Genomic DNA, 19,926 nt, shown 5'->3' on the forward strand with positions numbered 1-19,926 from the left:
ACTACACTCAAAGAATTTTTACTTTTTATTCCAAATAAGAGTAAAATACATTAATCCAAATCATTCTAGCAGACTATATGGAAGACCACATCACAGGCTTGAAAACAAAACTTGAATCACAAATCTTTTAATCAAAATATAAAATAAGGGAAAATACTCAATTAAGTTCCCCCTTTTGGATTTGGAAACAAAAACAGCTGCTGAAACAATGAGTGGCTTTCCTTCTGAGTTCATCAAGAGGGGAGCCAGACGTTGATCTGATGGCCCTTGTGTTGCCCTTATTGTAAAAAATGGAAATTACTGCAAGTTTTCATGGTCATGATATGTGGCTAGGGAAGGATTAACTGCCTAGACAAAAATGGCATAGAGAAAATACACCCAAGATGCATGAATTTCTACTTAATGCCTTAGAAGATAGTTTCTTTTATAAAAGACACAATAAGTACTAACGTGTTTCAGTATAACTTTCTAAAAGACAAATAATTTAATAACAATAGATCATTTTATGTATTGTTTAGAAATTCAAAAATGAATCATATTTTCACTTCTCTTTTTCTATACTGAAGTAGTTTGTGAAGGCACGGTTAAAAGGCAGGGTTATGGCTGCTTTCTTTCCCTCTGGCTCTCTGTTTTTTTCGGGTTGTGGCGTCAAAACTAACTGAAAATTCTTTAATTAGTCTTCTTGGACACAAGCCTCCCATTTACTTCAGTGGGAGGTTTCTTTGCATAAAACCAGTGGTTTGTGTCCACCAGAGCTTTTTGACTGCTTTCCTTTGATTAATCAGAAAACTAAAGCTCAGTCTGAGTACCACTGTTCTAAAGAATGAATGAGCATAATCTCTTACAGCTTTCATGAACCAGAAGGATTAATCTGGCAGTCCAGTCCCATACTCCACTTCAAGTATTTTCAATTACTTGGCACCGTTGGAGGTGACGTCCACGGCTCAGGAAGAAGGCTACTGCTGGCATAATGGTTTCTCCATGTCCCAGCACACGGTCTTGGCGTTAATAATCCATCATGAAATGATTTGCAATGCACAAGGGTGACATTTGATTACGTGAAAGGCATTGCAGGAATGAGCATGTAGGCTCTTAAGGCCAACTGCTGGCAAAAATATGATGAAATGTTATATGGTAAAAATAACATTTAGACGGTTTAGTTGAAACCATTGAAGACAGTTTCTGAACTGACTGAGAAAAGTGTAAGTACATTGCTTTAGGAGAAATTTCTTTCTTTTTTTTTTCCTTCCTGGTTTTCCTTTCTCAAATCACATTTTGGGGAGCCAAATAGGTTAAGATTTGGCAGCCAATCACCCAAACACATTTTCAAAACATATTTGATTCAGGAAATTCTGGATCTTTTAAAGCAAGGATGTTAACAATCCTCCTGAGAACCTTAAAATATGATGATTTAAACATAAGGAAAAGGAAACCCTGAAATGATCAGAGAAATCACCAAGAGGCTTCCCTGCTGAAGAGTTCAGCTTTTTAAATTTTGTTTTCTATTTTTTAGAGACCATAAGGAGGATGGTAAATTTACTACATACGGGAAGTCTTATCATTTGGGGTAGAAATTTATGAGACAATGGGGAAATTCATAATTCTCAAGGAAGCAAAAACAAAAACAAAAACAAGAACATTAGAATTTCTTAAACTCATATCCTCTAGATCTATTCACTGATCTGTCAAAAGCATTATATTCTAAGTACATTGTAATGAATGTAGTTATTACATATGAACAAACATAATGCATGGGTGTGTATGGCCAAATGTTGGTTATTCGAGATCATGGGTATAGGGTGGAGGGAAAGTTACTTTGCATAAATGAAATTCAGAGAGAATTAGAAGGTATTTTTAAATCAATAGTTTCAAATTAATCCACTTTCAAAACTTTAATCACAGATATGAACATAATAATATCAGCTGATTTTAATGTTACTGATTTTTCCTTCCTAGCCCACCATCTTGCAGAGTGAGGTGAAATACCTTAGTTGATATATTATGTTGTATGTAATAGTATATATTGTTTTGTATATCTGTCAATAGTGATTATATTTTTTTTAAACAGGACATATATAAACTTCATTGATTCTCTGGATTTGTTATTCATCATTTAGCTATTCATTCAACAACATTTATTAGGCACTTACTATATGCAAAGCCCAGTACTTGGCGTCTTAGGGATATAAGGATACAGACTCTGTCCCTGAGGCACTTACATTTTATTATAGGGACAGAACATGCATATAAGTAGCTGTAGCATAAGGTAAAAAACATTAAATACTAGAAGAGAAGCAGAGATAACTGCACTGGAAAATCAGAAGAGGTAAAGATTTTTAGTGGGGAGATTCAGGGAAAATTCATGGAAAATGTGATATCTAAGTGAAGTCCTGGAAGATAGTCAGGGTTTAGACATGAAGAGAAGGTGCAACAGCACTTCATGAGTAAGTCATAGTATGAGTGTGGAGTGGCTGGAAGAGGTCAGGCCCGGATGAGGGACAGTCAGGCTGAAGCACTGAGTGTCAGAAAGGAATTCCGGGAGATAAAGCTGGGAAAGTTGGGGCTAGTTGTAAAGTCTTTATTGACAGAATAAGGAATTCAGACTTTAATAAGAAGGTAAAATAGTAGGGAGCCATTGGAGCCATTTTTTTTTTCGTTTTTACTTTTTATTTTGAAATAATTTTCGACTTATAGAAGAATTGCAAAGATAACAGAGTTCCCAGAAAAAAGTCAATATTATCTAAGTTTTTATCCTTTTTTAATAGTTCATGTAGTATTTTTATATCACACTCCTATGATTACATCCCCTTTCTCATGCTGAGTGTAGTGTACATCTTTTACTTTTTTTTCTTACTCACAAATGTCTTTCTTGTTTATCGTTTCAAAGATATAGTTTTTAATTTTGTTGACCAGGTTTGCCAGTTTTTGCCCAATTTCATATCAGCTCCCCCATAGCTATCCTACATATAAATCAAATCTACCTTAAAACAAAACAAAACAAAAACCAAAAAAACAGTGAGATCAACGCACAGAAGTCCCTTGATCCATCTTTTAAACAGAATGCTGTCCCTAAGTCTCATACAGCCACAGAGCTGTGTGACTTTTTGTCATGATCCTGCTTGGAATACGGTGGGCCATTTCAATATGAAAATTTGTGCTTTTCTTTAACTCAAAGAAAATTGCTTCGGTTACTTATTTCTTCCCCTTATTTCCTTTGTCTCTTTCTAGAACTCTTATTAGATTAATGTTTACCTCCAGGATTTATCCCCATGTCTCCTGTCCTCTTTTTCCATCTCTTTGTCTTTTTGCTCTAAGTTCTAGAAAATTTACTATTTATTTTTTACTTTGTTATCCTTTACTCATTTGGCTGTGATCTATGTGTATTCATCTGTTTACTCACTTTTTATTTATTTTTATTGTTCTAATTTGGCAATCACACTTTAAATTTCCTGTTCCCTGCTTGCTTCTTTTTTCGTAGCTGTTTTAGGGATACTTATCTTTCCACAATTTTCTGAAGATAATTATTGTAATACTCTTTTACATACTCTGCTGCTTGCATTATTTCTGTTCTTTTGTTTGCTTGCCTTGGCCTTTTTTTTTCTTTTGGTTTTCTTCAAATGTTTGGTGATCTTTAGTCCATTGACATTCATGGACAAAAAACAAAAAAAACAGATTAATTTAGGTGGCTGGCAAAACCTTGCTCTGTGGCTGAGCAGCTCTGTTTTCCTAGGAGGCCGCCCCTGAATGGGAAGTCTGATGGGAGCTCTCTAGGAGTAGGCAGGCTTCACCTTGAATGCTCGATGATGGACCTGCAGACTCATGTGGATTAGGGAATCATTTCCTCATTTGCTGCCTTTCTACCCCTTCCCTTGCTCCCCATCCATGTCTAAGTGTCTAGGGTTCCATCAAGTTCTGTTCTAAGGCTTCTAGAGCCATTTTCAAATCATCCTCATCAGGCAATTCACTTTTATTAGTCAGAGGTAAAAATCCACTGTTGACCACTGCTCAGGGTAGAAGGCAAGACCTCACTGGCTGGCAGTGTCAGAAGTTTTGAAAGCAGTTCTTTAAAATTACTCCATGCTACTGTCAGAGTAAGCTTTCTGAAACACATTGAATATATCATGCTCCTGCTCAGAATCTTTCAGCGATTTTGATTTTATATAGAATAAAACCTGTTCTTCTTTGCAAAGCATGAACACCCCTTATAGTTTGATGTGAGTGCCTACAATCATCTCCTACTGTTTTCCTGTCACAGACACACTTAGGCTCCCCAAATTCTGAAAGTTCTTGTGGTTTTCTCTTGTTCCATGCCTCTGTACACACTGTTCCCTATGCTGAGAATGTTATCTCCTCTTTACCGATTGGCAAAGACACCCTCAATTGCACATCTCAGTGTGTGATTGCTTCCCATGAATTCTCTTCTGACTTCCCTAGGCAGGCATAGGTTTGTGGGTCTATTTATTAAACTATATCTTCCCCTTACTCCACATAGGATTTGAAATAATATAAAACAGATACATGGTAAAAGGATGAAATAAATGAGTGAGGCACACTAAGTTCAAAGGGAGAGTAAAGTTAGAAATATAAATAATATCAAGTATGAGGTTAGTCCTAAAAATTACACGACACTAAGTTTTATAGACATACTACAAAGAGATACGCTGAAAATTTGCCTCCGGGCTTCCTAGTTGTCAAAGCTAAGAGGGAAAGTTGAGCGCTTCTGAGTTTCACATTGTCCATAAACTATAAATGAGAGATTTTTGCCAGTTACTGAAAATTAAGAGAGAGTTTACTGCACTAAAGGGGTACTTATAAAGGTGACTGGTAAATTGAGAAGCTCCTACTTTTGTGCTTTCATTGACGCTCTAATATTACTATGTAATTACTATAATTTTTGTACATTTCTTTCCTCAAGGTATGGACCATATCCTCATTACTTGATCCAGTGCTTGATATTTCCTAGTCACTCAATAAGTATTTGTTACGCATTTGCAGACAAATGTTTTTGTGTGAACAGGTGTACAACTAGAAATGTATCATCATTTACACCCATCATAAACATAACAAAGAATTAACCAACTGGAAGAGTCTTTATACTAATTATCAAAACAATACTTGGAATATCTGCTATATATCAGATAAACACATTGCATGTATATTTCATATGACTCTCAGCCTACCCTGTGGGTATTATTCCCCACCTCAAAATCAGGGAAATCAGTAAGTTAAATAAATTTCCCAAGGGTCTACAATTATTCAGAGGCAGAACTTGGGATTAGCAGAGGTGCCTGAACCCAGCCCTGTGACCCTCAACCTTTGCTATAGGTTCATGCTTTTGTGTATAGTAGATTGATTAGTATTTGATTACAAATTTCATAAACGTGAAGACTTTCTACTGATGGAAGGGCCCTGATGGAAGGACTCTGCCCAAGTTCCTCTGCTCTTTAAGATTTATTCCAAAATATTTGAGGGAAAAGGCAGCAGCAATCAGGCAAATAAAATACTATAAAATTTATTTTCCATAAAGAAATATCAGGGGACAACACCCTAATAAAAAATACTTCCCATTTAAAAAAATGGGAACATCTGACCAATTTTTCTCCTACATAATGGAATGTGGCACAACTTTTTTCATTACACCCAAGAAAACTTACAATGTACCATTTTATAAAAGGGCTTACTCTGTTTTAACTCAATCAGCTTTCACTGATCAATTTATGGTTGCTTCTTACCTGGAAGTTGCCAAAACAGCTTCCCCCTGGGAGAGTCACATAACTCACAAAGGGTGGTCCAGGAGATGGCAGCGACTCGTAGACCACCACACCTTCACTTGGGAACGCAGCCCTCTGTTGCTGTTTGCTTTCCCAAAATTCCTGTAACATTGACACAACATTCACTGAAAAAGACAAGAAATATAATCAGTTATTAAGGATGGACATACCCTAGCAAAAACAACATTTTATTTGCGGGTTGGATTGTGTAACAAGTCACTTCCAGTTTAAGCAGAACGGAGTATGTGTATGTTTGGGTGGGGTGGGGGTGTGGGGTGCTTTCAGTTGTGAAAGAAACAAATACTATTTAACACAAATGTGTTTATTTTTCATGAGTATGGCTGAAGTGGTTTGGCACCCTAATTCTAACAGCATTGCAGTATATTAAATTTACAAATTAGTTTTTGATAACAAATTTAAAAATCTCACTCTTCCGTCTTTGAAAATTTTCCTTAATAAACTTTGTCCAGATCTATGATTATCCATGACTCCCACTCCCATTTCTCATAGATTCTTGGACCTGCAAAGTAAAAGCTAAATTCAAAGGTAAAAATATGAGCAATGTAATTTTTTTAAAATTTATTTATTTGTTTTAGTTTTGGCTGCACTGGGTCTTCGTTGCTGCTCACGGGCTTTCTCTAGTTGCAGCGAGCAGGGGTTACCCTTTGTTGTGGTGCAGGGGCTTCTCATTGTGGTGACTACTCTTGTTGCAGAGCACGGGCTCTACGTGCGCGGGCTTCAGTAGTTGTGGCATGTGGGCTCAGTAGTTGTGGCTCGCGGGCTCTAGAGCACAGGCTCAGTAGTTGTGGCACACTGGGCTTAGTTGCTCCGCGGCATGTGGGATCTTCCCGGACTAGGGCTGGAACCTGTGTCCCCTGCATTAGCAGACGGATTCTTAACTACTACGCCACCAGGGAAGCCCCAAGCAATGTAATTTTAATTGGAACTCACCTATTATAAGATTTAAGAGGAGAAAGGCAGAAAGAAGAAAACTCTTTCATGCTCCTTTCCACCCTAATCCAAAGGAGAATGAAAGCAATTGTGTAATAAGCAGGAGGCTGGGAAAAAAAACCATAAGTGAAACTAATAACATGGAAACCTTGTTAAGGACCACGTCTGTTAGATGACTTCAGAAAACGTAGTAATGGCTACAGCCATATGTTTTAGATTAAATGACCTATGATAGCCTGTAGAAGTTCCAGATCAAATTAGGTTGGTTTGTTTATCCTGTACTGCAAATTGAATTGTGGAAATTAACAAGGATAATAGAATTGTAGAGGCAAAAGAGACCTTTCAGGTCATGCAGGCAAAGCTCTGCTTGATGCAGGAATTCCTTGCACAATACCACTGACAGCTGCCCATTTGGCCTGATTCTGGACACGTGGAAGGACCTGGTAATTGGCACATCTTGATGTAGCCCGTTTCAAATGCTAATGGTTTTAACTATAAGAAGGTCATTTTGGGGAATGAGCGGAAATCTGCTTTCCTATAAGCTTCACGCAAGTGGGCTATTTCTCATTTCTGGGACCTCATAGAGGTTAATCCCCATATTCATAAGAGAACCCATGACATACTTGAAGGTGGTATAGGACATCTGTTGTTTTTGCCTCCCTGGCATTTGTTTTCCCTCTTTGTAGGAATAGCACGAAAGTTTTCCCTAAAGAACCACCTTTCCTTCAACCAAGTCTTCTCCAGGGTTGAGAAGTGGGGATTAGACCAAAGTCAAGTCATTTAGAGTCAATGAGTCCAGGACTTTTGTTGGAAATGTCAGAAGACTGGATTCTCCTTTTTCACTAGAGTTGCTGGGGTTATAGGAGAGAAGTATGGTGCTGCCCAGGCAAGGGAGACTCATGACTGAAAAGAAAGCCAACATAGAGAAGGGTAGAACCAAGAGATAGAGAAAGAAAGACTAACTTCTGATGTCATAGCTTAAGCTCCTGAACCAACACATCTGCTTTTTCCTTAAACCGTTTTGAACTGGCATCTCACACTTGCGTATAAAAGTGTACTAAAATAAACAACTCTCAGGTTTCCTCAGGTTCTAGATTGAATAGCTTTTCTTCTTTCCAACATTCTTTGTGTAATATGGTGTCTATGCCCTTTGACATGCTCCTGATATATTTCTGAATACATGTGCTTCAAAATGCTGGGTTTTGTTATTTTGCAGGGAATCAGGAGAGTCTCAGAGTTTGACCTGGAGGCAAAAACATTGCACAACCACTTTCTAAGCTGTTGACCAGAGCACCTGGCTCTTTCACTTCATTCCTAGGTCACCCATCAGCTTCCAGCTTTACAAGGTGTAGTTCAGGAAAATTCGCAAGACGCCCAGGGAATTGGATGCCTGTGTATATTTAAAAACTGTAGTTTTTAGTATTTAAGATGTGTTTTGGGAAAGAAACTGGGAAATATAAGGGTATCAGAGGGGATAATTGAATTAACCAATAAAATACATACTAAGTGGTCAAGGTGAGCTTGGTAATTAGAGACATTTTTCATTCATTCCAAAATATTTGAAGTAATATTTTCTACCAGTTGATGTAACCCAAAATAGAATTAGAACTTTTATTTCCTAAACTGCATTTCTGCTCCCCAACTTCCTCTCCCTCTCATGTCCAGGAAAACAAGTATTTTGTGAGTGGGCTGATTTGTGTTTCAGTTTGCCTGTGACCTACAGAATTCAGCAGAGATGTCTTGAAGACTGAAGCCTAAAACCGAAGTCCGTGGTCTGTTGCTCTGATAGTCAACAAGGGCCATTAACCGGCTATTTTAAGTTGGTTAATTGTTGAATGATGTTCAGCTGAAAACCGGAGTAAGAAGCTGAAGACTCATGCTTATCTAGGTAAAATGAACACAAGAATTTTGGCATGTAAAACTGTGGATTAAAGAGTTCAAAGGTGGGTACTAAGTAAAATTTCTGCATGAATAAATGTAGCAGTTTTCAAATTTTTTATTCTGCAACCTTGGAAGACTTCTTTGATGGTCTTACATATGTCATCACCTCTAAAGAGTGCAACATATGTACATGCACACACACAATCCATCTTTCTATCTCTATCTCCTCGTGTCGACTGGAAAACCAGATGAATGGAGTGCAGAGGGAAGAAGGCCAGCATGCTGTTTGGAATTTCAAGGATCAGTATATCTGAAGATGCTCTATTTATGAAACACATGCTCCTTTATTTTTTTGAAGTAGCAACAACAAGGTTTATGGACAATGTCAAAGAAAAGGCAAGCAAAAGGTCAAGTACTGCTGAAGAAAACCACCCAAATTTGAGGAAAGGCCTCACAACACAGTTTAGTCGCCAGCTGCAGTTGCACTTTCAGTGCCCAGCCAATGATCCTGCCTTTCACGTTACAAACTTAGGCCACCAAGCGCGTGATATCTCTCCCTACGTCTAGTGACCCATCTGCACAAGTGCCCAGCTCTACCTTATTTCCTTCAGTCTCAAATGAAGTTGTGTTGCTTCTTCTGGGCATTGTTCTATTAGTAATTCTCTTGGCTTCCTATTTTTAAATGTTTTCTCTTTACTCACTCCTCAGCGGCCATTAAGTATGCTCAAGACAACAAATGAATGAATAAATGAATCAATCAATCAATCAATTAAAAGAAACACTCAACCTCAGGACTATTCTTTTTTTTTTTTTTGGCCATGCCATGTGGCATGCAGGATCTTAGTTCCGCAACCAGGGATGGAACCCATGCCCCCTGAGTTGGAAGCGCAGAGTTTTAACCACAGGACGCCCAGGGAAGTCCCCCTGCCATTCATTTTTAACCCACCAACAACCTGGCTTTCCTCTACATTATGCTACTGAAACTACTTGGCAAATATCACTAATTCTAACTTTCAGTCCTTATTTACTTGACCTCTAACTGCATTTGACACAGCTGATCAATTTCTTCTAAAAACTCTCATCTCCCTAAGCTTTTCTGACAGTATTCTCCCTGATTCTTCTTCTGTATTTCTATCATTTCTTCTCAGTCTCTTTTGTGGGTTTCTCTTCCTCTGCTCACCCCTCATGTTGATTTGCACAAGAGCCTTGTCCTTGTCTTTTCTTGCTTCTCTCTCTACTGTTCTTGAATGACAGAACCTATTTCCATGAATCCATCTACCATAATATATGCCAATAGTTCCCAAAACATTCTCTTGTAACTCCAACTTTGTTAACAGATACTTCCATTTGAATGTCACAGAAATTCAACATATTCCCAAACTCAACCCATTTTCTTTTCCATAAACTCTTCTCCCAAATTATTTAGAAAGTGATATAATCATCTACCCAGTCACGTAAATCAGAAACCTGACAGGAACTTTAAACTTAATTTCCTCTCTCCAGATCTAATAAATGCCCAGATTTTGTCAGTTCCATATCCTGATGTCTCTGATAGTCATCACTTCCTCTCAGTTAATATTGCCATTGCTGCATTGGTTCATATCTAACCAGATACACCACAGTACCCACTTGACTCCAATCACCCTCCCATCCAACCCATCCTTAACTGTTTCCAGGTAATCTTTCTGAATCTTATGGTTAATTAAATCACTCACATCTTAAAATCTTTCTGTGGGTCCTTCATTACCTATAGAACAAATAACTTCTTGGCAAGTCATAGAAGACCCTATGTCTTGATACTCTTTCTCATTCCAAACTTCCTCAAGTCACCTTCCAGGCCCCTCATGCTCTCATGCTCCCAGGCCTACTGAACCAGAATCTACAATTTAAACAAGATTCTCAGGCAATCTGATGCACACTAAAGCTTGAAAGGTCCTGAGTAGGGTAGGACGAAGTTGCTATTCTCATCTCTCTTATCGTGTGCCTATTATATGCCAGGCACTAGGCATTTTCTCATTTCATTCTTACAATACCCTCTAGAAATAGGTATTATCATCCACAACATAGAGATAAGAAATAAAAGATGCTCAGGATACAATCACACAGCTACTAAGTCTTAGCCTTGGGATTTTTAACCTAGTTTGGTCTGGGTGTATAGTCTAGCTCTTTGCTCATCCTGAGCCACTCCTAATTATAATGGAATTTAAGTTGTTTTCATGCATGTCTACATCTATTAGAAGCATTTTAGAAGAAGAATAAAGGTCAATTGAATATTTGAATGTCATCAAAGGTATGGAAGACGTGTTGCCTTTGTGAGGCTGTTGGTAGGAAAGGTGTAGGAGGCTCTGCACAAGAATTACTTCACCTACCATTTTCTATGGGCCATTTTTCTGATACTTGTTCTTGGCAGTCAAACAAAGCAAAGGGTTAATATCTGTATTTTTTTCATACAAGTGATATGACACTTTCTAGCTTGGAACTGTCACAATGAATGAGCAGTCTGTGTCATGTGAACAGGTATCCTGATTAATCTTCAGCTAACACTTTGCTCTGGTTTAAAACAATGTTGTAAATACCCACCAACCGTGGGATTCAGAGGGGGCTGTGATTAGGCCTCCCATTCCAGTCCCTTCTTTCAAGGAATAATGGCTAAAGGAGAGACCACAAGAGGAACAAGAGGAAATGACAAAAGACCGAGGAGGGCTTTGGAACAGGCTTCCTTTGAAGAGGGGCATGAACAAAAGTCAAGGTCAAGTTTCTCTGTCTGATTGTGCCTTCCACCTCAGGGTCAGGAAGCTATCGTCTGGAATACATCGTTTTTGGCTATGCATTATTCCTCCCAAAGTTTAGTGAAATTCTTTCTAAAGGGTTTCTACTTTGTCTGAATGGACACTAAAGGAAAAGGGCTTTATCCACAGCCATGACAAGATAAATTGGTCATCCATAGTGAATCTGGACACCAGACAGGAGAGAGGTAGTGAATCCTCAGCTGGAGACCCAGAGAATGCAGATGAATAACAACTTGGCTGATGCTGGAGCCAAGCTGAGCAACTCTCTGACTTCAGGGTTTAACACTACAGGTCATCTATTGGTCTTGCCTTTGTCAAGGTAACTGATGTTTAACTGGTAAAATTACTATAAAGAAATAGAATGTCCAACAAACACATGAAAGAATGCTCAACATCACTAATCATTAGAGAAATGCAACTTAAAACTACAATGAGGTATCACCTCACATCAGTCAGAATGGCCATCATCAAAAAATCTACAAACAATAAATGCTGGAGAGGATGTGGAGAAAAGAGAACCCTCTTGCACTGTTGGTGGGAATGTAAATTGATACAGCCACTATGGAGAACAGTTTGGAGGTTCCTTAATCAACTAAAAATAGAACTACTGTACTACCCAGCAATCCCACTACTGGGCATATACCTTGAGAACACCATAATTCAAAAAGACACATGCACCCCAATGTTCATTGCAGCTCTATTTACAATCGCCAGGACATGGAAGCAACCTAAGTGTCCATCGACAGATGAATGGATAAAGAAGATGTGGTGCATATATACAATGGAATATTACTCGGCCATAAAAAGAAACGAAATTGAGTTATTTGTAGTGAGGTGGATGGACTTAGAGTCTGTCATACAGAGTGAAGTAAGTCAGAAAGAGAAAAACAAATACCGTATGCTAACACATATATATGGAATCTAAAAAAAAATGGTTCTGAAGAACCTAGGGGCAGGACAGGAATAAAGATGCAGACGTAGAGAATGGACTTGAGGACATGGGTGGGGGAAGGGTAGGCTGGGACGAAGTGAGAGAGTGGCATGGACTTATATATACTACCAAATGTAAAATAGATAGCTAGTGGGAAGCAGCCGCATAGCACAGGGAGATCAGCTCGGTGCTTTGTGACCACCTAGAGGGGTAGGATAGGGAGGGTGGGAGGGAGATGCAAGAGGGAGGAGATATGGGGATATATGTATATGTATAGCTGATTCACTTTGTTATAAAGCAGAAACTAACACACCATTGTAAAGCAGTTACACTCCAATAAAGATGTTTAAAAAAAAAAATGAAAGAAATAGAATGTCAAATGGCTGAGGCTGGGGGTATGGGAGGAAGTGGAAGGAGAGAGAATTGTTGGGGAGATCCTAGGAACAACAGCATGAAATCCAGTTCCTTTTTGTGACTTCTATCAGTTTATAACATCTGAGAGTAAAGAAAGCAATTTAACCTCTGAATTGCCTTTGCACATCAAACTTCTTAATGAATTCCATTGCTCCAAATTGTTTTCTCAGACACATGTAATAGACCCTGTTATGGACTAAACATTTGTGTCTCCCACAAATTCATATGTTGAAGCCCTAACCCCTAATATGATGGTATTAGAAAGTGGGGACTTAGGGAGATAGTCAGGTTTAGATGAGATTATGTGGTAGAGCCCCATGATGGGATTGGTGTCCTTATAAGAACAGAGATACCACAGCTTCCTCTCTCTGCCTTGTGAGGATGCAGCAAGAAGGCAGCCATTTGCAAACCAGGAAGAGCGCTCTCTCCAAAGTACCGAGTGTGCCAGCAATTTGATCTTGGAGTTTCCAGCCACCAGACATGTGAGAAATAAATTTCTGTTGTTTAGGCTATCCAGTCTATGGTATTTTGTTACAGCAGCCCAAGCTGACTAAGACAAACCTGTTCAGCAATTTTGATAATTTTCACATCAACAAGACGACAATTTGCTATGTAGTTTATAGACATTAGTGTGGATACTTTTTTCTTCACTGTGTTATAATATCTGAACAGGACAGAGTTTTCAGAGTGGTAACTAGATCCCCAAGCAAGTTTTTCATAAATGAGGTTTTCATTTTCTACTTCCTCAAGCTTTCTCTTTGATTATAAAGTTCAGCATCAAACTTCACAGAAGGCAGTTGACCAACGAAGACATCCGACAATGTGGAACACTTTGACCATCCAGCCTTTGACCCTTTCTAGCAGAAATCCTCAATCAACTTCAGCAAATGCAGTGTCTTTACTTGTCCTTGAACATATACTGCATATTTTTTCCCTGTGTTTTGGTTCAAGTTCTCCTTCCTACCCTGAGTATTGTTTCTGCCCCTCCCTTCTATCCATCCAATTTACTCTCATAGTTCAGAGGAAATGCCACCTCCTCCATCACGCCTTGCTCACTGGTTCTAGCCCATATGAATGTACTTTTCTGTGCTCTTATTCCATTAGTGGCCCTATGTCTTAGCACTTAATCTCCTATAAGCCATGTAATAAAATAGATGTGGTGCTCCAGGCTAAATTTATCAAGTCAGACTTGGCTGGACTTACTTCTGGCCAGAGGAATGAAATGCCTTGTGATAACAATTCATCTTATAGAGTACAGTATTATGTTATTTGCCTCACAGCTGACTGATTCTAGAGGGCAGGGACTCTGGTTCATTCTCCTCTGTAGCCTCCTTGGTATCTAGCACCGGGCTATTCATCTAAAAGCAGTTGTTGAATTCATTTGGAATCTAAGAAAACTACATATCTGTACTGTGCAACTGAATGAACATACAGAAGATAGATGAATGTACTATGATTCATGGAGACATCAAGACTTCCTTCTAGATAAGAGGTTTCTTATATGAACCACCATGGTGCCCACACAGCATGGATGTGGTGGTGGCAGCCATGGCTCAGATGGAGATGGCTGAGGAGGTGCAGAAAGATGAAGCCTGGGCAGAGTAGACATGTGATTGCTAGTTGCTTGCCAGCTAGGGCTTTACCTTCATGATAACTAGGACTTAGGGAAATCCTGAACAGGAATGGTAAGTACTTTTGTCTCAGAGTGTCAGTTCTAATCCATTTATGTTGACTGCCTGGAGCACTGTGTTGAAAAGGATTTGAAAGTAGTCTCTGGGATCAGGAATTGTGTAACAGAACACCACAATTAACCAGCAATGAGGCACTGGTCTATCTGGTAACCCTGTCTTTGACAGTATAGAGTAAAAAAAAAAAAAAAAGCAGTCAAAATAGGCCTCTGTTCATAAAGGCTTACAATTTGATTGCAGAAATAATGAATTCATAATATAATTTGTTAACAAAATACTAGACTGCTACATTGTAGAACAGAAATGATTTTAAGGTAATATTTAAAACTTTAAAATTTATGGCACAATAATTAAATAGATTCAAGGGGAAAAGTAGATAAATGTGAACTGAAAAGGTCAGAAAAAAAATATGCGTAGGGGGACTTCCCTGGTGGCGCAGTGGTTAAGAATCCGCCTGCCAATGCAGGGGACACGGGTTTGACCCCTGGTCCGAGAAGATCCCACATGCCGCGGAGTAACTAAGCCCATGCGCCACAACTACTGAGCCTGCGCTCTAGAGCCCACGAGCCACAACTACTGAAGCCCGTGCCCCTAGAGCCCGTGCTCCGCAACAAGAGAAGCCACTGCAATGAGAAGCTCGTGCACCGCAACGAAGAGTAGCCCCCGCTCGCTGCAACTAGAGAAAGCCCGCGCACAGCAACAAAGACCCAAGGCAGCCAAAAACAAATAAATTAACTAATTAAAGAATAAAAATATGCATAGGAGGAGGGCCTAAGCTGAGCCACCTCAGAAAAATGAGATTTACACCAGGATGGGGGAAGGGATAGAAGCTGTGCTCTCAAAGGAGTGAGAGTCACATTTGACAAAGAGTAAGAAAAACAGTAATGCCTCAGCTGTGGAATTATGTATGGGAGCAATAGGGAAGGGTGCCATTAGGAAGGGGGTACAATTTGATAAGAGACAGGGTAAGGGGAGTTCATTTCTTTTAATAGTTGGAAATTTATCCTATTGTTCTGGTGCCTCAGCTTTACCCAAGTGGGAGAGAAAGGCAGGAACACAGAGTTCCTTGTCCTTTGTCTTTGCCTGAGGTGATGTGCTGCCTGTAGTGGCTCCATTCATGAAGAACAAGGGCACAAATACTTGGAGAGAATGTGCGGTTGCTCTTATGCATCTGGGTGAGCCCAGGAAGAGTGTTTCTCTGGGAGGAGCTTGGGCAGAAAATCTCTATGAGGAGTGAGTAGGAGATGGAGCTCCTTTTGTAGTCTGGAAGGAGCATGAAGCCACTCAGAGGGCTTTTATCCTAAAAACTCAGAGCTTGTCATTTTCATAGACTGGACACGATGAAGATGCTAATAGGGACACATGATATATGTTTTCATATGGGAACTCTGAGATGGAGAGGATGTAAATGCCCCATGGATTATAGAGTGTGTTATACAAGAGTCCTCAAATACGGGCTTTGGTTCGAACACAATAAAATGTGTACTGCATCTTCTATCTCCACATTTTATCAACAGGCAGGCAGTTTCCTTACGTAGTTAAAAGCATGGACTCTGGAGCCAGAATGCCTGGGTTTGAATACTGTCTTTACCACTGTAAGAAACCTACCTAGTGCTCTTGTTCTATCTGTAAAATGTAGTACTTACATTACAGGGTTGCTGTAAAGCTTAAAATGGAAAATGCTCAGCATGGATCTTCACACATAGTACGCACTAGAGTGTTAGCTATTATTTGTGGTTAGAGAAGGTGAAGGAAGAAAGGAAAAGGCATGATTATATGCTTGCATGTTGCATCTTTGAGACTGACTGTTCTTGTATTGGAAACCATATCATTAAACATTCTAAAGATAGTCTCAAATCTGAAAATTCTCTAATTGTACACATTGTGCTTTTTAATTTATTTCCAAAATATGTGAAGAGTTCAGAGATGGAAAAAAGAAAGCTCTTTTAATATCATTCACTCTTAAAGTCAAAGCTTCATAATGGCCAGAAAATAAATAGATGAAATGCTACATGTCTCAAAATCTGGAGACATGGATGTCTGTCCCAAGTTTTCACTTTCTAATAAATGTTAATGGCAATAGAACTGCTCTTAGCAAAAACTACAGAGAGGGGCTAACTCTTATTTGAAATCAATGTTAATGACTGCTTGTGCTTCAGGAAAGTAGAAACATTATAGTTCATTGCCCAGTTGAATTACCTAATACAAGGTAAGTCCTGCATGGAAGACAGTCATTTGTCAGTAATAAGGGGTCTTAAAAGTATGTTATGAATGTTATGTTATGAATCTATCAGAAAAAAAGAAACAATTTCTTTATGCCTTACATGAGAAAAAAATTCTAGCTGGGCAAAATTTCCCTTGCCAAAAACAATTAAAGACAAATTGGAAAGGCAACCATTTAAGGATAAACCATTAAGAGGCTTTCAAGATGATAAACATATTTTCAAATCGATTCTCTGCCTCCAAACAGATGGATTTTTGTTATGCAATACTTTAATATAATCTTTAAATTACCCTTAGCAGGTGATACTTTAAAATAAAGTTAGTTAGTATTTTCTATTCTAGCAATTCAATCATGTACAACTTGTTTTTGTCAATGTGATTCCCTAGATTTGTTGAAGAGAAATAGGAAAAGGACCCCCAGATAATTTAAGGAGCAAGCTCAAGGCATGATGCCAATTTGCCATTCATGCAAAATGGGGTACCTTTGGGTCTTGTGCTTGGCTTGGCTAACTCCAGGACACTGACCAACAGAGCCAGCTGTCTAAACATTTATAACCATCCTCAGGCTTTGACAAGTTTTGACCAGGCTAATGGAATCTTGCTGACACAGCTTGTGTGTCATGTACAATATGTAGGAATCTTGGGCCCCTTCTTCTTTTCTGTAGATACTCTTTCAAAGGTAGCCACAGCCACACAACAGAGCTGAGACAGCTAAGAGTCTTGCTTTGTTCCCAGCATTACTTTCTTTTAGTAACGCTCCAGAGTCAGTGCCTAGCTCCTTCAGCAGCTGGGAAGCTGGTTGTGTTTCTTTTGTTTGCTTTTTCTTTTCTTCTGGTCTGGTTCCCATTCTCTACCCTGAACACTTTCTCTGAGGGAATTAAGATCCTTTGGGGTTTTTTTTTTTTTTTACAAAATTAACCTCTTGGGAGATTCTCTATAAAATGCAAAAAAGTACATCGTTCGTTTTGGTTTAATTTTCACCTTTAGAATTTTAAATTGATGAACTATAAGTCATTTGGGGAGAAATTTAAATAACACTCTTAAAAAAATATCTTTGGATGTACAAGGTAATTTTTTAAGAAGGCAGAGGGGAGAGAATATCAAGGAACAAGAGGGAATCACAAAGACATTGAAATAAAAGGTCATTAAATATATCACAATTAAACAGCAGCAGCAATAGCAGGCCTGAGCTCCCAAATGTGCTTTATCTGTGCACCATGGTTCAAATGATGTCATCCAATCACAAAAGCTACATAGACTAAAAACCTGATGTAATCTACTTAACCTGTTAGGAAGTATATATTGATATCTTTCCCATGTGCCATTGGGCACTGACATTGCACTATATTTAAGAGACTTTGTAGGACTGTTGACTTTAGATAACAACCAAGGATCCAAGATAACAAAAAACAAACAAAAAAATCAAACACTGTTACTTTGCTGACCAGTTCTGTTTAGTTAGAATGGTCAGATCTGTGCAAATGTGGCTTTAGGCATGTAACATACCTTCCCCGGGTAGAGTCATTATAAGAAAGTTCTCCATGACCCTGCCACAGCTATCCAACTAGGGTTTATGTACAAGGCACGGACAGAGTTTGGTCCTAAAGAGCTTGGTGCACACAGAGTTGTGTGACCCAGAGTTGAGGGTAGACCCTGAGGATGAATATAAGGACTGGCAATCTGAGTCACTGCCAGTGTGGTATATGGGATAATTTGGGCTGCCCTACCAAGGCCAACCTGAGGCAGTGTTTTGGGGAAGTTGCCTGAGGTGGCTGTGTTTATTTTCACAGTCCATCCTTCTTCCATGCTGCCTCCTGTTTCATGGGGCTGTCAGCTTAACCCTGCATGCAATTAGGCTGTGATTAAGGTGTCAATGGATGATGGTTTAGAAAGTCCCAGTACCATTTATTTCATCATATTTCACTTGACAATGGGAAAAATCTTTCCCCTTTTTGTGAGGGAGAAAATAAACAAATCAGCCACCAGAAAAGTCTGTTGTGCACCTGCTAGGTGCCTGGCCCTGTGGGAGACACCTTGGGGGTTACATAGAAGTGCAAGGTATGGCTTTGCCCTCCTGGGACTTCCAACTTAGGTGTGGACAAAAACATGCCAGCAAAACTATAACTCATAGTACAGAGGCACATGAGAAAAATGTAGACTACACTATACAGCCCATAAGTGTGAAAGAGGTGGTGACTAGATGATGGGTTCCCACAGCTGCATTAATGGGATGAGATCAAAATAGGGATCAACTGATTATCATCCCAGTAGAAAAAAAAAAAGCAAAACCATAATTCAAACAGTATTCTAAGGACACCAGAGAGAGAATGTAGAAAACTACAGGGAGTGTAATAATTGCCTATTTTGTTATTATTAAACTTTCAGTAGGATTCTTTTTTTTTTTTTCTTTTTCTTTTAAAATAGGATTTTTAAAACTGCCTTGACAGACTAAACTTATATGAGCATTTGAACATGGAAGAAAAGAAATAAGAGCCTTTGGGGTTAAAACACCAATATGAAATGTATTAAATAAAGAAGATTCTTTTATGAAAGGCTTCTAAAGTTGTCTTACATTTCTTAAATCAATCTGTAGCACATAATCAGTAAAACCGTATCATTTAAACAGAAAAATCATAACTTAGAAACTCACCCTTGTGCAGCTGTATCCTATTATGGGCTGTAACTTAACACATGAGTTTCAGAAGTTGTTAAAGTTGAGTTCAGGCTAACAAATCTTAACTGTTAAAAAAAAAGCCTATGGTGAGATGAGACAGCAGACCATGAAGAGGCACCAGATTTGATCACAGGATGGGTGTCACTCATATTTTATTTTGATTTGTTAAATCTTATTTATATATTAAGAAATAAATGTATTAAGACAGATATGGCCATTAAGTGATCAAGAAGCCACTTCTTTTTTTCCATTTTGAAAAATTTTCCTCTGGCACTAAGACTTTCAGTATTTAAACTCTGCCAAATGTATCTTTACTGAACAAAGGAGAACAGTGCTTATGCCACAGATAGCTGAAATGAAATCTGCATTTTTCTTTTAGTATAAATTCAAATAAAAATAGTTGTGTCCTGTAATAAATAAAGTAAAACTAGCTTTTGAATAGGCTTCTTCAGTAGAATGGACATCCACAGTTTAGATGCTAAAATTATCAGAGTTCAAATTATTGTAATTAAGATGCCATCATTAATCCAAAATGAGCTAGCAAGCAGTGGAGTTTTTTGTTTTTTCGTTTTTTTTATAACTTCACTTTTTAAAAAAAATAAAT

The 19,926-nt window shown here is 38.6% G+C and overlaps 1 protein-coding gene across 1 annotated transcript in view; it reads right to left on the reverse strand.

The window, feature by feature from the left end:
* Positions 1 to 19,926, reverse strand: part of LIX1 (limb and CNS expressed 1) — a 47,252-nt gene that overhangs the window by 22,359 nt on the left and 4,967 nt on the right. The window contains exon 2 of the mRNA XM_068533929.1: positions 5,733 to 5,896. Within this exon, the coding sequence (XP_068390030.1) occupies positions 5,733 to 5,896 (164 nt within the window). The remainder of the gene's footprint in view (positions 1 to 5,732; positions 5,897 to 19,926) is intronic.

The sequence above is a fragment of the Eschrichtius robustus genome, chromosome 2, assembly GCF_028021215.1.
Source record: "Eschrichtius robustus isolate mEscRob2 chromosome 2, mEscRob2.pri, whole genome shotgun sequence".
Classification (NCBI taxonomy): Eukaryota; Metazoa; Chordata; class Mammalia; order Artiodactyla; family Eschrichtiidae; genus Eschrichtius; species Eschrichtius robustus.